The sequence below is a fragment of the Emiliania huxleyi genome (assembly GCF_000372725.1).
Source record: "Emiliania huxleyi CCMP1516 unplaced genomic scaffold EMIHUscaffold_64, whole genome shotgun sequence".
NCBI classification, from domain to species: domain Eukaryota; phylum Haptophyta; order Isochrysidales; family Noelaerhabdaceae; genus Emiliania; species Emiliania huxleyi.
This window is the reverse complement of record NW_005197198.1, coordinates 435424-452608: the sequence shown is the minus strand read 5'-3', so window position 1 is coordinate 452608 and position 17185 is coordinate 435424. Positions and strand designations below refer to the sequence as shown.

Here is a 17185-nt window from a genome sequence, read left to right as displayed (position 1 = left end):
GGGAACCCCCCCCCGGCCCCCTTCCCTTCCAAGATCTGGTTGCTGCGCGGAAACCACGAGCACGCCCCAACTCAACCGCATCCAGCACACCCCCACGACCCTCCTCTTACCCCCTGCCCCCCACCCCCCCTCCCCGCAGGCACGCCGCAATCAACCGCGTGTACGGCTTCCACGACGAGTGCAAGCGCCGCTACTCGGTCAAGCTGTGGAAGCAGTTCCAGGCCCCCCTCCCACATCTCCCCATATCTCCCCACATCTCCCCACATCTCCCCAGATCTCGGTCAAGCTGTGAAAGCAGTTCCAGGCTCCCCATATCTCCCCTCCACCTCCCCTATATCTCCCCCATATCTCCCCCATATCTCCCTCCACATCTCCCCCACATCTCCCCCATATCACCCCTACAGGAGCTCTTCAACTGGCTGCCCCTCGCCGCGCTCATCGACCAGCGCATCTTTTGCCTCCACGGCGAGCAAACCAGACCAGCACAGCACAGCACAGCACAGCACAGCACAGCACAGACCAGCACAGCACAGCACAGCACAGCACAGCACAGCACAGCACAGCACAGCAGAGCACAGCCACGACACAGCCCACGACACGCCCACGACACGCCCACGACACGCCCACGACACGCCCACGACACGCCCACGACACGTCCGCGACACGTCCGCGACACGTCCGCCGACACGTCCACGACACGCCCACGACACGTCCGCGACACGTCCGCCGACACGCCCTCGCGTCCGTCGCTAGGCGGTCTCTCGCCGAACCTTGTCACGCCGAGCGACATCTCGGCGCTGAAGCGGCCGCTCGAGGCATCGGGGCTGTAGGGGAGATGCAGGGGAGATGCAGGGGAGATGCAGGGGAGATGCAGGGGAGATATGGGGGAGATGCAGCGGCCGCTCGAGGCATCGGGCACGGGACTGCCCCCCGCGGCTTGCTCCGTCCTGTTCGCCACCCCACCCGCGGAGCTGCGCGCCGCCCGCAGGTGCCAGACACGGGCCTGCATCTCCCCTATATCTCCCCTATATCTCCCCTATATCTCCCCAGGTGCCAGACACGGGCCTGCTCTGCGACTTGCTCTGGTCCGACCCAGACGTCAGCGTGACGGGCTGGGGAGAGAACGACCGCGGTGTCTCGTACACGTTTGGTCCGCCGCAGCCCTCCCGCCCTAGTGTGCCTTGCGCGCGTGCTGCGCGCGTGCTGCGTGCGTGCGTGCACCCTCCCATGGTCTGCCTCTGTGGCGCGGTCTGTGGCGCGAGATGACGCGAGATGGTGCGAGATGGCGCGAGATGACCCGAGATGACCCGAGATGACCCGAGATGGCGCGAGATGGCGCGAGATGACGCGAGGTGGCCCGAGATTAGGACCCGACCGCGTGCACACCTTCCTCGAGCGGAACGACCTCGACCTGATCGTGCGCGCGCACCAGGCGCCGCGCCAGGCGGGCGGCAGCTGCCGCGCGGCGACCGGCGCTTGAGCTCGTGTCCCCGGCTGCGCCTTCCTCAGGTGGTGGAAGATGGGTACGAGTTCTTTGGCGACCGGAGCCTCGTCACCGTCTTCTCCGCGCCAAACTATTGCGGCGCAGACTCCGGCGGCTGCGAGCGCGGCACCGCCGCCCGCCGCCCGGGAGCCGTCGGTCTTTCGCTGCCGTAGGCGACTTTGACAACTCGGGCGCGATGATGCGGGTCGACGAGAACTTGGTCTGCTCCTTCCAGGTGCTCAAGCCGGTGGACTCGAATGGGCAGCGGTGGGGCGGCGGCAGCCGGACGGGCACGCCACCGCGCAGCCGACTAGACCATCGAAAGGCGTAGCCCGCGCGGCCTGGCCTTTCCTTGCTGTACAGTCCGCGACAGTCGAGTGCGTCCCACCGCCCGCCATCTACTGTTCCGCAGCCCGCCCCAGCACAGCTGCTGCACTGCACTGTTCAGCTCTGCAACGGATGGGTTGCGCTTCGTGTTGTCGTTTATCACCGTCGCTTCACGGCGGCTCAATCGTCACGAAACCCAGAAAAATGAAAGGCGCTGCGCCGCCGCGGCCCGCGCGCGGCCAATCTCTATGTTCTATCTCGTGAGAAAGCGGGTCTCTCTTCATGAAAGACCAAGAGTGAAGAGAGAAGACTGTGAAGAGTTCCAGACGCAACTTCTCCCCGCTCTCCCGGTCCCGCTCTCCCGCCTCCGTCTCGCTTTCGGCTCTCGCTCTCAGAGCTCTCGCCAACGAGCAGGGGCCAGCGAGCTAGCGCGGCGCCTTCCACCGTGTTTACTTATTTTTTTGTTTCCTGACGAGTGTGCGCCCCGGAGCCTGCGCGGTGGCGCTGGCGGTGTAGGCAAGGTAAGGTAAGGTAAACGTCTCCACACACACCCAAGGTGGTGGGCGGGGGCAAGGGGGGGCGACCCTCGCATCTCCACAGACTCCACGCCCGGACACGGGCAGGAGCCCCACGGCGCATTCAAAGCAAGGACCGGCACGCCCCCCCCTTTGGGAGGTTCCCTGGAGGGAGGTTCGTGTCATGAGAGAAGTTACACTCCTCCGTGTATCTAGACGGACGGAAGATTCAAGATACACCGAGATTTACTTATCGGCGAACGCCCAACAAGGATTGTAAAGAGATAAAAGGCGCCCCGGTGTGAACGTGTTCCACCTCACCCTTGTACTCTCGGAGAGAGGAGCCACCCTCCCTTCCTCCTGTCTCCGTGTCTGTCCCGCGCACATTGTCATGGAAGGTGGAGCGCACATTGTAGCGACGTCATTCTTAGTCTTTACGATTTCCGACAGATTCTCTCTCTCTCAGATTCGCAGCGGCTCACAAAAAATTTAAAAGGAATTCCGTGTGAATCTATCGACTCCGATTCCTCCCTGTCCGTTTTCTTTCTTTCTTTCTTTTCTTTTAGAATCGAAGTGCACATCGAAAAATCTTTAGGGTTCCCGGCAGCATCCGCTACGCGGCAGCATCGAGCACTACCGCAACTCGCCGAGAGTCGAAGAGCTGGCGCAGCGGACGAGCTCCGTTGGTTGAGTTTTTAAATTTCAGCGTTCTGAGGACTCCTTTTTAGACCCCTCTCGCTCCCAACGCGGCCAAAGGATATCCACCTCGAGAACCTCGAGAGACCGCTCAAACATGGCGTTCGAGGCGAACTTCTCGAAGCCGTTCCCCGCCGCGGCGGAGGGCAGGAAAAAGGTGCTCATCATCGTCAGCCACCCCAACGTCGGCAAAAGCTTCAACCACACGCTCGTAGAGGCAGGCAAGAAGGCGCTGGAGGAGGAAGGCCATGCGGTCATCGTCGACGACCTCGTCAAGATCGGCTGGAACCCGGTCGGATCGGAGAAGGACTTCATCCCTGGGAAATTGAAGCACACCGACAACTTCGATTACCAGACCGAGCAAGGCCACGCCGCCGATGTCACAGGAGCCTTCGCACCAGACTTGCAGGAGCAGCTCGACCTGGTGGATTGGTGCGACATCGTCATTCACCAGTTCCCCATATATTGGTGGTCCGTCCCCGCCATCCACAAGGGGTGGTTCGACCGATGCCTGGTGTGGCACTACTCCTACCCGGCAAACAAGTCCAAGTGGGTGGGAAAGCAGTGGATGATCTCGACGACCGTGGGGCCCCCGACGAGGATGGCCAGCCACCCGGGCCCGGAGACCAACCCCGGCGCGGGAATCCCGTACCAGAACTTGCTCGCGCCACTGGGGCTCGGGACGCCGCTGATGTGCGGCATGCAGCCGGTGCCCATGTTCATGGTCGGCCACCCCACGGCCGCCCCGGAGGAGAAGCAGGAGATGTGTGGTGAGTACGCGAACCACTTGAGGAAGTTCGTCACCGGCGGCAGGGACGAGTGGTACAAGCCGGTGCCGGATCCGAAGTGGTCCGTCTCGATTTGCCTCGAGAAGACCATCCCGCCGTCCGACCGGCCGACGCGTCCGGAAGAGAACTTGGGCATCATGCACGGCGAGGGGAGTGTGGAGTGCTCCTGAGGGAGGGGAGGGCGGAGCACTGAGCGAGGCGCGACCGCGCCGCGCCGCTGTCAAAGCGGGCAGGCGCGAGGGGCCTGGGCAAACTCCGACGGGGACTGCGGAGTGTTTTTCTAGCCGGGCGTCGATCGACGCATGGCGCAACCCGGGGGCGCACCAGGGATGCGGCGGTGGCCTCCGGCGGCACAGTGGTAGTTTCAATGAAGAGCGGCAGGTACCTCACCAGTGCACGCGGCCTAGCGGCCTGCCGCAATAATCAGCGGTGTCGTATCGTAGTACTAAACTGGTTGCGTAGTACCACGATCTAGGACTAGGTGTGAAAGAGAGGCGATTCTCCCGGCATCTCGGGTGCGGCACTCTTCGCACGAAACGCAAACGGGCGCACCTCTCTAGAGTGGCACGCTGGTGCGCGGATGGGGGCGCGAGCCGCCATCTTAGACTGTGAGGCGAGTGTTTGCAACCGGGAGCTCGCCGCCGCCCCTACACCGCCGCTCTGGGGGGAGGCGAGGACCCTAGGGGGTACCCATGCGGGGGGGAGATGGGGTCCCTCAGCCCGCCGCAGGCGCCGATTTTTTGGCAATAAGATTCTTTTTCGCGCAATTTTTTACTTGTTTTCATGGGAATTCGGCGACTTGCGGCCATGCTATCACGCCTTGCGACATCCTTTCGGCGCTGCTGACCGTGCCATGCTGCTCAACTGACCGCCTGCATAGCTCGCGGCCTTAGTCTTCGGCATTCAGTGACGACCTGATCGTACGGCCAGTAGGAAGGTGTCCTTCCAGCGCGTGCACGCTTCTGACGCAATGCGCGTCACAAACTGCCTCGGATTGGCTGCTGGCACTCTCGAGGCTATGCCTACACAGCCTCGCGCGCATGGGCAGTCAAGAGGGACCATGCACCTTCTCAGGAGAGCGCCGGTGCCTCTCTCTTGGACCGGCAAACTTGGTGGTCTCGTGTCACCGATGTGGGACCAGTGCGGCATCGCGCCATCGACAGCTCTGAACTGCGCCTCACCACTGACCGGGAAGGCCGCCAAGTGGGCCAGCACAGGTCGCACATTGTGGCAGCAGTCAGCAGTGCATGTCTGATAGCTAGAGCAGCAGCGTCAGGGTCGCAGGGTCGGATCGTGTCAAGCCTCTCGCCCGGCCGGCCGCGTGCAGACGTCGGCCTGTCTGCCGTCTGGAGTGATCTGTCGGCGGTCAGTACGACCGATCAGGTCGGAGTTTTCTGATGGTTGGAGGGTCTATCTGTATGTACTCCTCGAGATCTTTCCAAATCTGCCCTCTGATTAACCTAGCTTAATCGGGAAGTCGGTGCTAGTGGAGACTAGTGGAGCCGGAGCCCCGTTTCCGCACTGCTGCGCGGCGCACGGTGCCTCCGGGGGCCCCCGCCTCCCCCAGAGCACCGCCGCCGCCGCCCTCCCGGTGGCAGATAACAGCGGCGGCGGCGCGGCGGCGGCGAGCTCTCGCGGCCAAATGTTGGGCCGGCTTCCAAAGTTTTCCCCACATGACAGGCTCGTAAAACTCTGCCCACACAGTGGTCAGTGCACAACACGACTCGCTGACTACGAGACTACCCACACCAGGATGGGGGGCAACTCTAAGAGCAGGAGCGCGCTCTCCAGGCGGAGTCTAGAAGGGGAGCATCCGTCATCATTCACATTCACACTCGCTCGGAAAAGTGAAATTTCGTTTCACATGAAATGTGAAGGGAAAGTGAAAGTGAAACCGATTCGCTGTTTCCATGTGAAATCACGAACCCTGGCTCGGAGGAGCTAGCGATCCTCTTCTCCGATTTCCGATTGTAAATGTGCGCCTCCGGCCGTCAACACCCTCCCGCCGAGGCACGTTTCGGTCACACACTCAGGCGTTTCGGTCACACACTCAGGGCCTACTGGCTGTTTGGAATGGAAGGCTCGAGCCGGGCGGTGCTCGGCAGACTGGACAGCGTCGCTGCTCGTGTTGACCTTGGCGCGGACAGCACTGAGCATGGAAGCTATGGCGGCACTGAAAAGGTTGGAATCGGCCCGCGGCCTCTTCCAAAGGATCGAGACATATCGCGCAGGTCTCGTCGCTCCCGGCGGCACGCCGTGCAGCTTCGCGCTTGTCGACCGTCTCCTCGAGAAGAGCGAGTGGCAGCACCGTTGCGTCGACACGCACGATAAGGGTCCCACCAACAACAAAGTCAGAAAACGGTGAAAAGAGCGCTGAGCGCTGCAGTATATCCCGTAAGCCCCAGTCACGCATGTACCGACCGAGCACAGCGTGCGGGAGCTTGCGCACGATGCTCTTGCTGGGATCGCGTTGGTTGACGACAGTCAGCGTGAAGTGGAGGTAGCGAAGCTGAAGCTCGGTGCACAATTCGTCGTACGGCGGCTCAGGATTGATGGTGGTGGGGACAGCGAGGTAGAGGCCCACGCCTGGGTGGTCGCCACTTTCAGCATTGCCTTTGGGGAAAATGCGCAACATCCACGAGTCGAGCTCTCCTTCACACGTCGGGATTTGGAAGACCGGCGATTCAAGCGCGAGGCCGCCAGGTTTTCTCGTCGCTGATGCACCAGTCACGAGGAGAAAATCGAGCGGATCTAGCCGCTCGAGCTTCCACTCGTATGAGGCGTGCACGCACTGGTTGTCAGCGGCAGTCACGAGCGCCCGGACAGGACTTGCCACCTCGAGCCGCCCACTCCTCACCACGTAACCGATGTCTCTCGCTTGTCCCGCCGGGTTGGGGCTGTTGGATGGGCCCTGGGCATCGCTCAGTGCCTTCTGCAGCACAGCAGTGACGTAGACTCCTGGCCCGAGCACTGCGCCGGCGAGGCTGCTGAAGCGGGGAGAGCGCCGCGATCCTGAAAGGCGGAGTTGAAAGCCGCCGGACTGCTGGATGTCCGGTCGGGTACGCTGGGTAGTCATGCCAGAGCGGCCTGCTGGGTGTCCGGTCGAGGACCTTGTTCGGCGGGCGAAGAGTATTCGGCAAGGACTTAGGCGGCTCCGGTGGTGTGCCGGTGATAGTACTAGCACGCGCCAGTTCGCACCTGTGTCGAGCCTGTGTGCTGTGAGAGAGAGTTGTTTTGTTTAAATTCTTGTGGATCAACAAGCAAAAGAACAATCAAGCGGCAAACGGCAGCCTCTTGTCCTCGGCCCCAGTGGGGGGCGGCGCTCGGGTTCCAGGTCGAAGCGGTGTATCTTCGTAGGCGCTCGGGTTCCAGGTCGAAGCGGTGTATCTTCATACGAAGATACACGGGTTCCAGGTCGAAGCGGTGTATCTTAACGGACCGCGAAAACTTCGAAGATATACTTCGAAGCTACACCGGTGTAATGTTAAAAGGTGTATCTTTGAAACATATAGTCAAGTGTATCTTTGGCTATCACTCGAACTTTGGACAGCGATTTGGCCCAAAGAGGGGGGCGTGCCGGTCCTTGATTCAAAGTGCAAGCACCGGCCCGGTGCCGTGGGTGAGCAACCTGCACCCCACTCCCTCCCCCTCCCAGACACAACCCGCACACAACCCCCACAGCGTGGACGACTGCATGTTCAGAAACACCAAGCATGGAGGCGAGGATGAAGGGGTAAGGGGCTGTGTGGGGCAGAATCTTCATCCGGCTTATCTGTGACTACTCCATCTAGCCTGGGAGGACGGGGGGGCAGAGGGGGTAAGATATGCATATGGGTGAGGCCAGCTACAAGTCGGACACCCTCCCGTCGTCGGAATACTCCTCGGAGCGGTCGGTGTCCTCGTCGTCGTCCTCGGTCTGTCGCCTCGCCGGCCGTGAACCTGAACACGGCGTCGGCCGGCGCCGAGGCGCCGGCGGCCGTCATCAGGTGCATGACCATGCGGTCGCGGCATGCCGCATAAATCTTGCCGCGCCCGGCCAGCTCGTTCGCGAGCCAGTCTGGTGCGACCGTCGTCGCCACGGTCCCCTGGGGAACTGTGGCGTACAGCTTGCTGGGGCCGCGTCGCGATACCCGTCGTCCCTCTCCGGGGGCAGCGCGCCGCGCCGCCGGGTTTGAGTGCTTGAGTCTTGACTTGACACTTGAGTGTGTACATTTCCGCTCACGATCTCGTCTTGTAAAAAGCCGTACGGGTGCTGGCATTGCTGCTATGCATTAACCATGGCAGCAATGGCACTTATGCTCGCTCCTTATTATTCGTCATGTCACATGTGTGGGGACTGCGGGGAGAGCAGAGCGGCCAGCTCAGCCAGGGCGGAGGCGAGAGGGGGCTCAAATTACCACACATTAGTGATTTGCCCCCGTGTTTTCCGCACAGTTAGCAGGCGCGAAATGTCACGACACAACAAGTAGGTCACTGGTCTCAGTGGCAGCACACAACAACAGTCGGCCACAATTCGCTCGACAGCAAGTCCTCGCCCAAGCCAGCGGAACCGGGGCACGCACACCGACGCGATGCTCAATCGGGCCACACATCCTGCATTACCACCCCCATCGCAAGCGGCTCGATCGCAGCGTCGCTGTACATGGATGCGGCCGCGTCGAAGGGCCCACTCGCCTCCTCCCCCCGCTCGCCCTCCCTCGCCTCGCGCAGCAGCTCTGCCGCCGGGGGCTGGCCGGGCCGCTCCAGAAACTCGTGCAGCAGCCCGGACGAGGCGTCGGCGCGGAGGGCGAGGGCGGCGAGCGAGAGCATGCTCACCCGGCCGAGCCAGAGCGAGAGCGGCCGCAGCCGCTCCGAGAGCGCGTAGACCGCAACCGACGCGGGGTCGTCCGCCGGCGGAAGGAAGCGGAGCCAACGCGGCAGCGAGCGCCAGTCGGCGGCGCCCTCCTCGCCCTCGTCCTCCTCGTCCATCCCCTCGCGAGCGAGGCGCGCGATGGCCTGCGAAGTCGAGACGTGCAGCACGGACGCCTCGAGCAGCGCGACGGCCGAGAACTGAGACCCCCACGCGATGGCGCCGAGCGGCGTGCTCGGCGACGAGAGCGGCTCCGCGGCGGGCGACGTCTCGCCCAAGGCCCACAGCAGCAGCCAGTTGGCGAGGGCGAGCACCGCGATCGCGCTGTGCTTGACCTCCGCCTCGCGGTACCACTCGCCGCTGCTGCTGCTCGCCGGATCGTCGATGAGCGACCACGGCCACGGTATGCTGCTCGAGTCGCCCCGCCGCCCGCCGAAGCGGCCGCCGGCGCCGCCGCCGCGTCCCGGCGCGTCGCCGAGGCCGCCCGTGGCGCCGCCGCCCTCGTCCGCGTCGCGCCAGCTCGTCCCACCGCCCTCGAGCCACGTGGCCGAGTTGAGCCGCGCAGACGGGACGAGGGCGAGGACGTCGCCGTGCTGGATCCGGTAGCCTCGCCGCACGGTGCGCCCGTTGACCGTCGCGGTGGCGAGCGGGGCGAGGGACTCCCTGCCGGAGCGGCGCGCGCGCAGCACGCGCAACGCATCCTCGAGTCTGGCGCCCGCCTGCAGCGCGAGCACCTGCGAGCCGCCGTCGCCGCCGTCGCCGCTCCGCACCAGCGCGTACACCTTGCGCTCCCTCAGGCTCCGCCTCATGTCCTCCAGCTGCGAGAAGCCTGCCGCGGAGCCGTTGAACGGGCCCGGCGCACCGCCCCGCAAACGAGCCCGGCCACGGCCCGGCGCACCGCCGCCGCGGCTCGCGACACCGAGCCCGCCCTCCTCGGCTCCGCCCGCCGCGGCCGGCTCGCCTCCGCCGCCCACTCTGCCTCTGCCGCCGCCGGCGCCCACCCTCCCCCCCGCGCGCGAAAGCGCGGCCTGCGCGGCCTGCGCGGCTTGCGCGGCGGGCGGCCCGCCCTGCAACCTCGCCGCCTGCGGCTGCGCTTTGCCGCGCGACGGCTGCGCGCCCTTCTGGCCGCCCCTTTGGGAGCCCTTCTGCTGCTGGCGGCGGCGCGAGCGCTCGGCGGCGGCGAGCCAGTCCTCCAGTCCGTCCGACTCCTCCGACTTGTACAGCCAATGCGACGCCTTTCCGAACTCTGCAAAACGGTGCATCTCGGTCGTGCGCACCTGGATCTCGGAGCGTAAGCTGCCGAGCCGGACCGAGGAGTGGAGGGACTGGTAGCCGTTCTGCTTTGGGCACGCCACGTAGTCCTTGATCCGCCGGCCGAGAAGGGGCAGGTAGACGCGGTGCACCACCTCCAGCGCGCGGTAGCACAGGATCGCCTGCCGCTGCCAGTGGTGCGGCGTGGGCAGACGCCCACTCTGCGACGGCTTGAAGATGATGCGCAGCCCGAGCACGTCGTGCAGCTCGGTGAGCGTGACTTGCTTGCGACGCATCTTGGACCACGCAGAGTACGCACTCTTCATCCGCGCCTGCGATCGCGACCAAGAGGAGGTGTGAGAGGCGACGCCGGCCGCGAGCCGTGCGGCGACTCCTCCTCCCCGCAGCCGCACCTGCACGCGGATCGACTCGGTGTGCGTTCGCAGGATCGGGTCCGCCTAAGGGGAGGGCGCGAAGCAGGCGATGTGCCGGGACGCGACCGGGCGGGGCGTGCTTGCGCGGGAGCTCCCTTTGCCTTTAGCGCGGCGCGGATCCTTGCCGCCGCCTCCTCGAGCAGCGAGCTGTACTCTGCGTGCACCTTCAGGCGAGACCTCACCACTCACCCTCCACCACCAGCTCTCTCCCCGCTCGCTCGAGGGCTGCACGCTGGTACTCTCGGCTCATCTCGGCTCATCTCGGCTCATCTCAGCTCATCTCGAGAGCTGCACGCGGGCGCGCGCGCCTGCTGCAGCGAGCTCGAGAGCTTGCGGAACGCCTGCGGCTTGGAGACGGCGAAGCAGAGCTCCTCGAGCTCCGTCTTGAAGTACCACATCCCCAGCCGGTGCGCAATCGGCACAAACACGTTCAGCGTCTGCGCCGCAAACGCCGCCGCCGCCTCGCCATCGTACGGCTCAGCTGGCGACGCAGCCTCTGCCGCCGAACCGGCCGCCCCCTCCCTCAGGCCGTGCCGGTACAGCTCATCGAGGTAAGCCTGCACGTCCTCCGCCGCCCACGGGCTGGTGGCGGCGGGCGGGCTGGTGGCGGCGGGCGGCCCCAGGGGCGGCCCCGCGGGGCCACCCTCCCCAGCGAGGGGACCCGCCCCCCCCCCCTCCCCTCCCTCCCCTCCCTCGCGCTGCTGCTGCCTCAGCTCGGCCGCGCGTAGCTCGCGCATAGACACCAGTCGCGAGGCGAGCGAGAGGACGACGCCGCGCCAGTCGTCGCACCCAGCCAGCATCATCTGGCACCTCCTCTCCCTCTCCTCGGCGTCCCTCAGCCCCGCCCTCCCGCCGGGCAAGCTCGCCGCCGCCGCACCGGCCGCCGTCGCCGCCGACCAGGTCTTTGCCCGAGGGGCGCTGGAGCGCTCAGCGCGGCCCGCGACCTCAGCGGCGCCCTCCTCCTCCACGGCACCACCAACGGCGACCTCCTCGCCGAGCTCCCCGACGCCCTCGCCGAGTTCCCCGCCGCTCCCGCCGCTCCCGCCGCTCCCGCCGCCAGCCCCGCCGACCCCGCCGCCAGCGGCGCCAGCGGCGGCGCCTACGCCAGGCGAGACGGGCGGCGCAGCCTCGGCGCCTCCGCTCAGCGCGGCGAAGGCGCCGTCGAGGGAGCCCGTGTAGAGGGAGCTCCCCTCGGCGGCCAGCCGGCCCGCCTCGCCGATCACTACCACGTGGTTGGCCGGGTCGAGCCCCGGGGGCAGCACGTCCGCGTCGGCGGCCGAGCCGGAGCGCAGCAGCTCTGAGAGCCGCCAGACGTTGGAGACGTCGCGCACGGCGTTGGCGACGGCGGCGCCCAGCCGCGACTCAATCTGCGCGTAGGTGATGCCGGAGTCGTCGCACACGCCCGCGAGCACCGCCGCCGTCACCGCCGTCACCTGGCCGCGGGGGGCGTGCGGAGCCGGGCGGGGGCGATTGGTGCGGCGGGGCGGGGGCAGGGGCCAGGGGCAGGAGGTAGGGGGGGGGGGGGGTTGCGAGATGATCCGCCGCCTCGGGCGCCCTGGTTCGCGCACGCGCTCTCATCTCTCGCTCCTCTCTCGGGCCGCCTCTACCTCCATCCGCAGCTCGGCAAGCACGCGCGCCACCGCGACCGCGTGGCGCAGGCGGGCCTCGGAGGCGGCGGCGTCGGGGACGCGCGACTGATAGGCGATCTCGAGCGTCGTGCGCAGCTGTGACAGCTCCTCCGCCGACATGTAAGACCGCGTCGCGTTGGTCAGTGACTCCTGCAGAGCGGGGCGTGGGATGAGGTTTGGGCCTGCTCGCTCGCGACCAAGTTTTTTATGGCGCGCCTGAAAGCCCTCCATCTCCGCCAGGTCGGCGTCCGAATAGCACCACCCATAGCTCGCACTCAGCTCCATGAGCGACGTCCCAGCGCCCGCAGCGTCCGTGTCCGGCCCGTTGCCCCACACGATCTGCGCTCGCGGCAACGCGCGCCGTGGCGCGGCCCGCGGCGCGAAAGTGAGCCATCGCGTCAGGGAGGGGAGGGAGAGGGAGAGGAGGGAGAGGCTCGCCATCGCTCCACGGCGGACTGGGGGGTGAGTGGTGTTTGGGGGTTAGGGTCGGGTGCCCACACCTCGACACGCGTCCAGGTGCATTCCTCGCCAGACCACACTGCGCACTGGCGTCAGGACACTCTCTGGCACACAGACACACACACACACACACACACACACACACACACACACACACACACACACACACACACACACACACACACACACACACACACACACACACACACACACACACCTTTCCCCCTTCCTTCATTCAGGCGAAGATCCTAACAAACAAATCCTCGTTGGCTTCATCCAAGTCGTATTCTCGCTATCGTCCAACTACCGCGTCCGCTGGCCGCCCGCATACCAAGCTTTTGGCGATTCGATCTCCCGATTCCATATCGATCCAATCCAGCTCTTCCTTCCTGCCGTCGGACTGCTTACGTCTCCTAGAGCGGACACTCGACACGGACAGCCCGTCTGCCAGTGCAGGCTGGGCCATCCGTTCACATTCTCAGTGCTCAAGTGAAGCGAGATCGACCGGAGCTGTGGCGACGTAAGTTGAGGACTTTCCTAAGCCGAAGTAGCTGGCCACCATGCACCCCGGCTCACTTGCAGGTGTTCAGGTAGGCGACGCAGTCCGCTCGGTCCTTCTCCTTTTTGAAGCCCGGAAACGCCATGTTGGTTCCCTTGATGTACTTCTTCGGATTAGCGAGGTAGTCAAACATGGTCTGGTGGCGCGAGGACGGGTCGGGGCCGGGTGAGGGGCGAGCTCCATGGGGCGCCCTCGTCTGCCACTCGGCGCCTGGTTGGACCAGATGATGCCGGAGTTGACGTTTGCCGCCTGGAGAGATCGCGTCGGTGCGTGTCCTGTGGCTGCTGCGGAGACCTGGCGGGTGTGTCTGGGGCGGCATGTGGCGCGGGAGACGGACCGTGTATTTGAACCCAGCCACCTGCCCAGACTGCCTGCCCATCACGCCCCATAGGTTGGGTCCCTGCGCACGGGGCAAGGTCAACCGCCGCAGGCAGGCCGCCGGCTCCACACCGGTTCTGGTTTCGGAGTCGCGCCTGCTTGTTTGGTCCTCCGTCGTTGGCGGTGTGACACGTTGCGCACTTTGCCTTGAACAATTTCGCGCCGGCATCACTGCCACCGCTGTCTGGCGAGACTGCGCCGCTGCCGCCGCCCTTTTCTTTCTTGCCCATGCCTACACGCAGCGAGCGCGGTGAAGGTCGGTTGTGGTGGGGAGAACGGCGCTGGCAGTGGCTGGGCGGTGGTGGGAAAGGTGGCAAGGGCGGCGGCGGCCGCGGCTTCATCAACGCGCGAGCCTCTGAAGGCGCTGGTTCCGACTCGGTGCCGTCTCCAAAAAGAATTTACAATTCGACCCAGGCACACCAGACTGGCTTTCTTCTATGAACAAAAACTAAATTGAACAAGAAGCCAAAAGAGTTTTTATGTCTGCTTGTCGAAGATTGAATGAACGGAACCGCGCTGACCCCCCAAACTAGTGGCCGCTTTGGCCCCGCGTAGCCGGACAGCACGCGCGCGAGCATCGCAAACGAGCATCGCAAACGATTGGCAGTGCGACACGAGGATGGCAGATTCGGCAGCCAGGGCCCAGGTGGCGCGCGAGCTGGGTTTTGTTGCCAGCACCTGCAGGGCCGGTCGTCGGGCGTTACACCGATGTCTCTCGGCCATCCGATCGATGTCTCTTGGCCTTCCGCAGCGACAGGCCGCAATCCCTTCCCCTGATCTCTATCCACCAGCAGCGGCGGCTGTCGGGCAGTACGAAACACCGAGGGAGGCACTGGTCCAGTGCTTTGGACCGTCATAGATTGAGGGCTCGACGGCAACAACGCATAGAGCAGCGCCGTCTGTTCAAGGAAAAGCGCAAGACGCGCCCCAGAAGTGGTTCCCCAGAAGTAGGCTGATCGAATGAGTGAGGTGCCGCGCAGGGGAAGTGAGCGAGCGGCCCCGCTTCCGCACGCCTCTATCAGGAGACTGGTTTCTCACCGCTGCGGCTGGCGCATGCAGGCCCTAGGACCGGTCTGACGCGAACCACCGAGGTTGAACCAGGAGCAATGATGCGCATGGGGGGGACACAACACACAAGAAGACTCAAGATCTCTGTAAAAAGGCCAAAACCAAAAAGAGATTTCTATTTTCTTTGTGTCATGTACGGAGAGAACGGGAGAGAGCGAATTCGTATAGACTCAAGAGACTGCCGCGGACAGGCGCGGACGGCGGAGCCGACACGAACAGTCAACAGATACGGCTAGAGCCATAAAGGGCTAAAGGTGAAGAGAGAGTATTTTGATTTTCCGAACCGGGGACGGACAGCGCCCTAACTGTCTAAGCACGCAGCCCACCCCGCTCTTACCCCCTATGCACGACACCGCACACTTCTCATAACCACAGTGTAGTGGGCAACCTATTCCAAGATCTGACCCTATCCACGCCCAAGCGACTACATACGTCTCGGTACTCGCCCGTGCATGCACCATGGGCCCTCCACGCTGGATTCAGAACGCAGCGGTCCCGCCGTGCATGCGCGAGAGGGAGCTGCCTCGCCAGCAGAGCCTGCAGCCTGCAGCCACCTAGACCTCCTCCAGCCGCTCGTAGATGCACGCCGGCAGGCCGCCAAAGCCCTCGGCGACGATGCGCGAGCGGGCGCTGCAGTGGCCGAGCTCACCAGCCGCCGCGAACCAGCCGAGCGCCGACGCCGTGTCTTGCTTTGTGCCCTGTGAGGGAGGGCGGTGGGCGCGAGGGGGTGAGACGAGGGCCGGGCCTTGCGGTCCGCGAGGCCACGTGTGGCGGTGTGGCGCGGGAGGTCCGTCTCAGGTCTCGTCGCGGGTGCATCTCGCGCGCGCCTCTCCCGCGAGGAGGCACTCTCCGAGCAAGTACATGGAGCCAGACACGCCCAGCTCGGCCGCCCGCCGGAACCAGCGGACCGCCTCGTCCGAGTCCGGCTCGACGCCGTCGCCCAGGTAGTGCATCGTCCCGATCTCGTGCATCGACTGCGCGTAGCCGGCGGAGGCCGCCTGCCACGAGAAAAGGGTTCGCGTCACCTCTCCACCCACACAAAGTGGTGGGGCTAGGTCCGGGCGATCCATCCCGTCTCCACGTCCCAAGACAGGGGCCCCACGGCATACAAAGCGTGGGCCTGGTGGTGGTAGTGCAGCGCTTTTGCCGAGTCCTCCTCCACCACGTCGCCGTTGCGCAGCAGGAAAGCCCAGGCGCATGCGCCTAGTCGCAGTGAGCAACCTGAGCTCCAAGGATGTGAGTCCGAGCACACCAAGCAGAGGCGCCTGGCGGCGAGCCCGCGTCGGCCAGGCCGCGCATCAAGTGGGCGCCCTCGGTCTGTTCCTCCGCCGTCGGAGGCTCATTGGGCGAGTGGCCGAAGAGCGTACCGCCAAGAAGCGAGACCGCCAGCTGGAAGGTGATCTCGTCGCACTCATGGTGCCGCTTTGCGACCCACCCGCCGCTCTTGGCAGCAAAAAGCCGCTGCTCCCCTCCACACGCGTCGAACGCGCGCCTCAGCGCGGGCCGGCACCCGGCTTCGGCGCCCTCACGGCGCGGCGGCCAGCTCGTGTTTGGGATCTCGTTCTCGGTCGTCCATCTCGCGATTAACGTCCTCCTCTCCGCGTCGTCCGGGGGAGGCGGATCGGAGCTCCTCCTTGCAGAATCGTCATGTTCCTCTGGGTTGTTCCCGTCACACGCCACCTTTTGACCCAAAGCGGCCCCTGAGGCGATGATTGCCATCCGGCCTCGTCCGAATCTCATATGCATCGTGGAGTGCCTGTTCTTCCTCGGGCAATGTGCTGCTGTCGGCCACTATGCAGCAAGCCAGTTCTCCCAGGCGGCACTCCGAGAACGCGAACTGCGCATGGAGGTGGACTGCCGGTGTGTTTGTGGGGACCTCCGAAAAAAGAATTCTAGCAGCACCAAAAGTGTCGGGACTAACACAGAGAACGGGGCGCCGCCGCACCGGCCCTCGCCAACGCCCCAAAAATGGCGCAGAGTGAGGCGGCGCCCTGAGCGAGTGCGTGAGCCCCGTGGCTCCAACCGCGCCCTTCCTTTTTTGAGCAGGTGTGCCGCCGCGCGAGCGACGCTCCGAGATCGCCCGAGATAGCGCCGCGCGCGGCGGTGGGTGGGTGGGTGGGTGGGTGGGGGAGCGGCGTGGCGTGGAGCTCCGAGATAGCGCGAGATCGCCCGAGATCGCGCGGCGCGGCCCGAGATCGCCCGTGATCGCGCGGTTCTGCGGCGCCACGCGGCAAGGTGGATGGGTTGGGAGCGAGGGGGCGGAAGTGGCCAGTGCGGTAGATCGGTCAGTCGGGGCGCAAGAGCTGGCCTGTGAGCCATCCGGCTTACATTTACCCTGCGTTCTTGCACATGGTCATGGAGTGCAAGATACTCGTTCTGTTGCCGTCCCAAGCTGTCACTCCCCTTTCTCCCGGCCGGGGTGGGGCGCACGCGGGGGGCGGCGGGTGTGCGGGATGTCTGTGGGCCCGAGAGCGATATGCCAGGTCCGCCTTGCGTTTGTTTCATAACATCGAAGGCTAAGCTCAAAGAGAAAACTCCGAGACCAAAGTCGGCGGAGCGCGGTCCGGGCATCACCGGCAAGGGTTTATGTAGTTACCTGTGTCAGAGAGAGAGAGAGAGAGAGAGAGAGAGAGAGAGAGAGAGAGAGAGAGAGAGAGAGAGAGAGAGAGAGAGAGAGAGAGAGAGAGAGAGAGAGAGAGAGAGAGAGAGAGAGAGAGAGATTTGAGACTTGTGTTGTTCTTCAGTGCCAG

The 17185-nt window shown here is 64.9% G+C and overlaps 6 protein-coding genes across 6 annotated transcripts in view; 2 read left to right on the top strand and 4 right to left on the bottom strand.

Moving 5' to 3' along the window:
• EMIHUDRAFT_358030 (hypothetical protein) overlaps positions 1 to 1911 on the top strand; it is a 2888-nt gene extending 977 nt beyond the window's left edge. Inside the window, exons 4-12 of the mRNA XM_005763299.1 lie at positions 34 to 59; positions 140 to 221; positions 405 to 465; positions 754 to 815; positions 1051 to 1150; positions 1368 to 1432; positions 1510 to 1581; positions 1629 to 1631; positions 1659 to 1911. Of these exons, the coding sequence (XP_005763356.1) occupies positions 34 to 59; positions 140 to 221; positions 405 to 465; positions 754 to 815; positions 1051 to 1150; positions 1368 to 1432; positions 1510 to 1581; positions 1629 to 1631; positions 1659 to 1814 (627 nt within the window). The 3' untranslated portion in view covers positions 1815 to 1911. The remainder of the gene's footprint in view (positions 1 to 33; positions 60 to 139; positions 222 to 404; positions 466 to 753; positions 816 to 1050; positions 1151 to 1367; positions 1433 to 1509; positions 1582 to 1628; positions 1632 to 1658) is intronic.
• Positions 1912 to 3055: 1144 nt separating this feature from the next.
• On the top strand, positions 3056 to 4295 carry EMIHUDRAFT_437755 (hypothetical protein). The gene has a single exon (XM_005763298.1). The coding sequence runs from the start codon at positions 3119 to 3121 to the stop codon at positions 3977 to 3979; it is 861 nt and encodes a 286-aa protein (XP_005763355.1). The 5' UTR covers positions 3056 to 3118; the 3' UTR covers positions 3980 to 4295.
• A 1571-nt stretch (positions 4296 to 5866) lies between these two features.
• On the bottom strand, positions 5867 to 8081 carry EMIHUDRAFT_215227 (hypothetical protein; the record flags this gene model as incomplete). Its single annotated transcript, XM_005763297.1, has 4 exons — positions 5867 to 5915; positions 5984 to 6796; positions 7749 to 7919; positions 8032 to 8081. 4 exons carry the CDS (start codon positions 8079 to 8081, stop codon positions 5867 to 5869), a joined length of 1083 nt encoding a protein of 360 aa, XP_005763354.1.
• A 136-nt stretch (positions 8082 to 8217) lies between these two features.
• EMIHUDRAFT_452567 (hypothetical protein) lies at positions 8218 to 12256 on the bottom strand (the record flags this gene model as incomplete). The annotated part of the gene is made up of 8 exons (XM_005763296.1): positions 8218 to 9024; positions 9202 to 9450; positions 9733 to 10241; positions 10323 to 10367; positions 10700 to 10900; positions 11087 to 11332; positions 11447 to 11776; positions 11951 to 12256. 8 exons carry the CDS (start codon positions 12254 to 12256, stop codon positions 8385 to 8387), a joined length of 2526 nt encoding a protein of 841 aa, XP_005763353.1. The 3' UTR covers positions 8218 to 8384.
• Positions 12257 to 13002: 746 nt separating this feature from the next.
• On the bottom strand, positions 13003 to 13597 carry EMIHUDRAFT_215225 (putative cytochrome c; the record flags this gene model as incomplete). Its single annotated transcript, XM_005763295.1, has 3 exons — positions 13003 to 13125; positions 13327 to 13360; positions 13440 to 13597. The coding sequence occupies 3 exons, from the start codon at positions 13595 to 13597 to the stop codon at positions 13003 to 13005; spliced, it is 315 nt and encodes a 104-aa protein (XP_005763352.1).
• Positions 13598 to 14989: 1392 nt separating this feature from the next.
• On the bottom strand, positions 14990 to 16175 carry EMIHUDRAFT_215224 (hypothetical protein; the record flags this gene model as incomplete). The annotated part of the gene is made up of 4 exons (XM_005763294.1): positions 14990 to 15133; positions 15344 to 15433; positions 15517 to 15638; positions 15803 to 16175. The coding sequence occupies 4 exons, from the start codon at positions 16173 to 16175 to the stop codon at positions 14990 to 14992; spliced, it is 729 nt and encodes a 242-aa protein (XP_005763351.1).
• Positions 16176 to 17185: the final 1010 nt, after the last annotated feature.

Bases quoted from the DNA above. Each gene is read 5' to 3' on its own strand.
- EMIHUDRAFT_437755 (XM_005763298.1), top strand. From the start codon at position 3,119: ATGGCGTTCGAGGCGAACTTCTCGAAGCCGTTCCCCGCCGCGGCGGAG.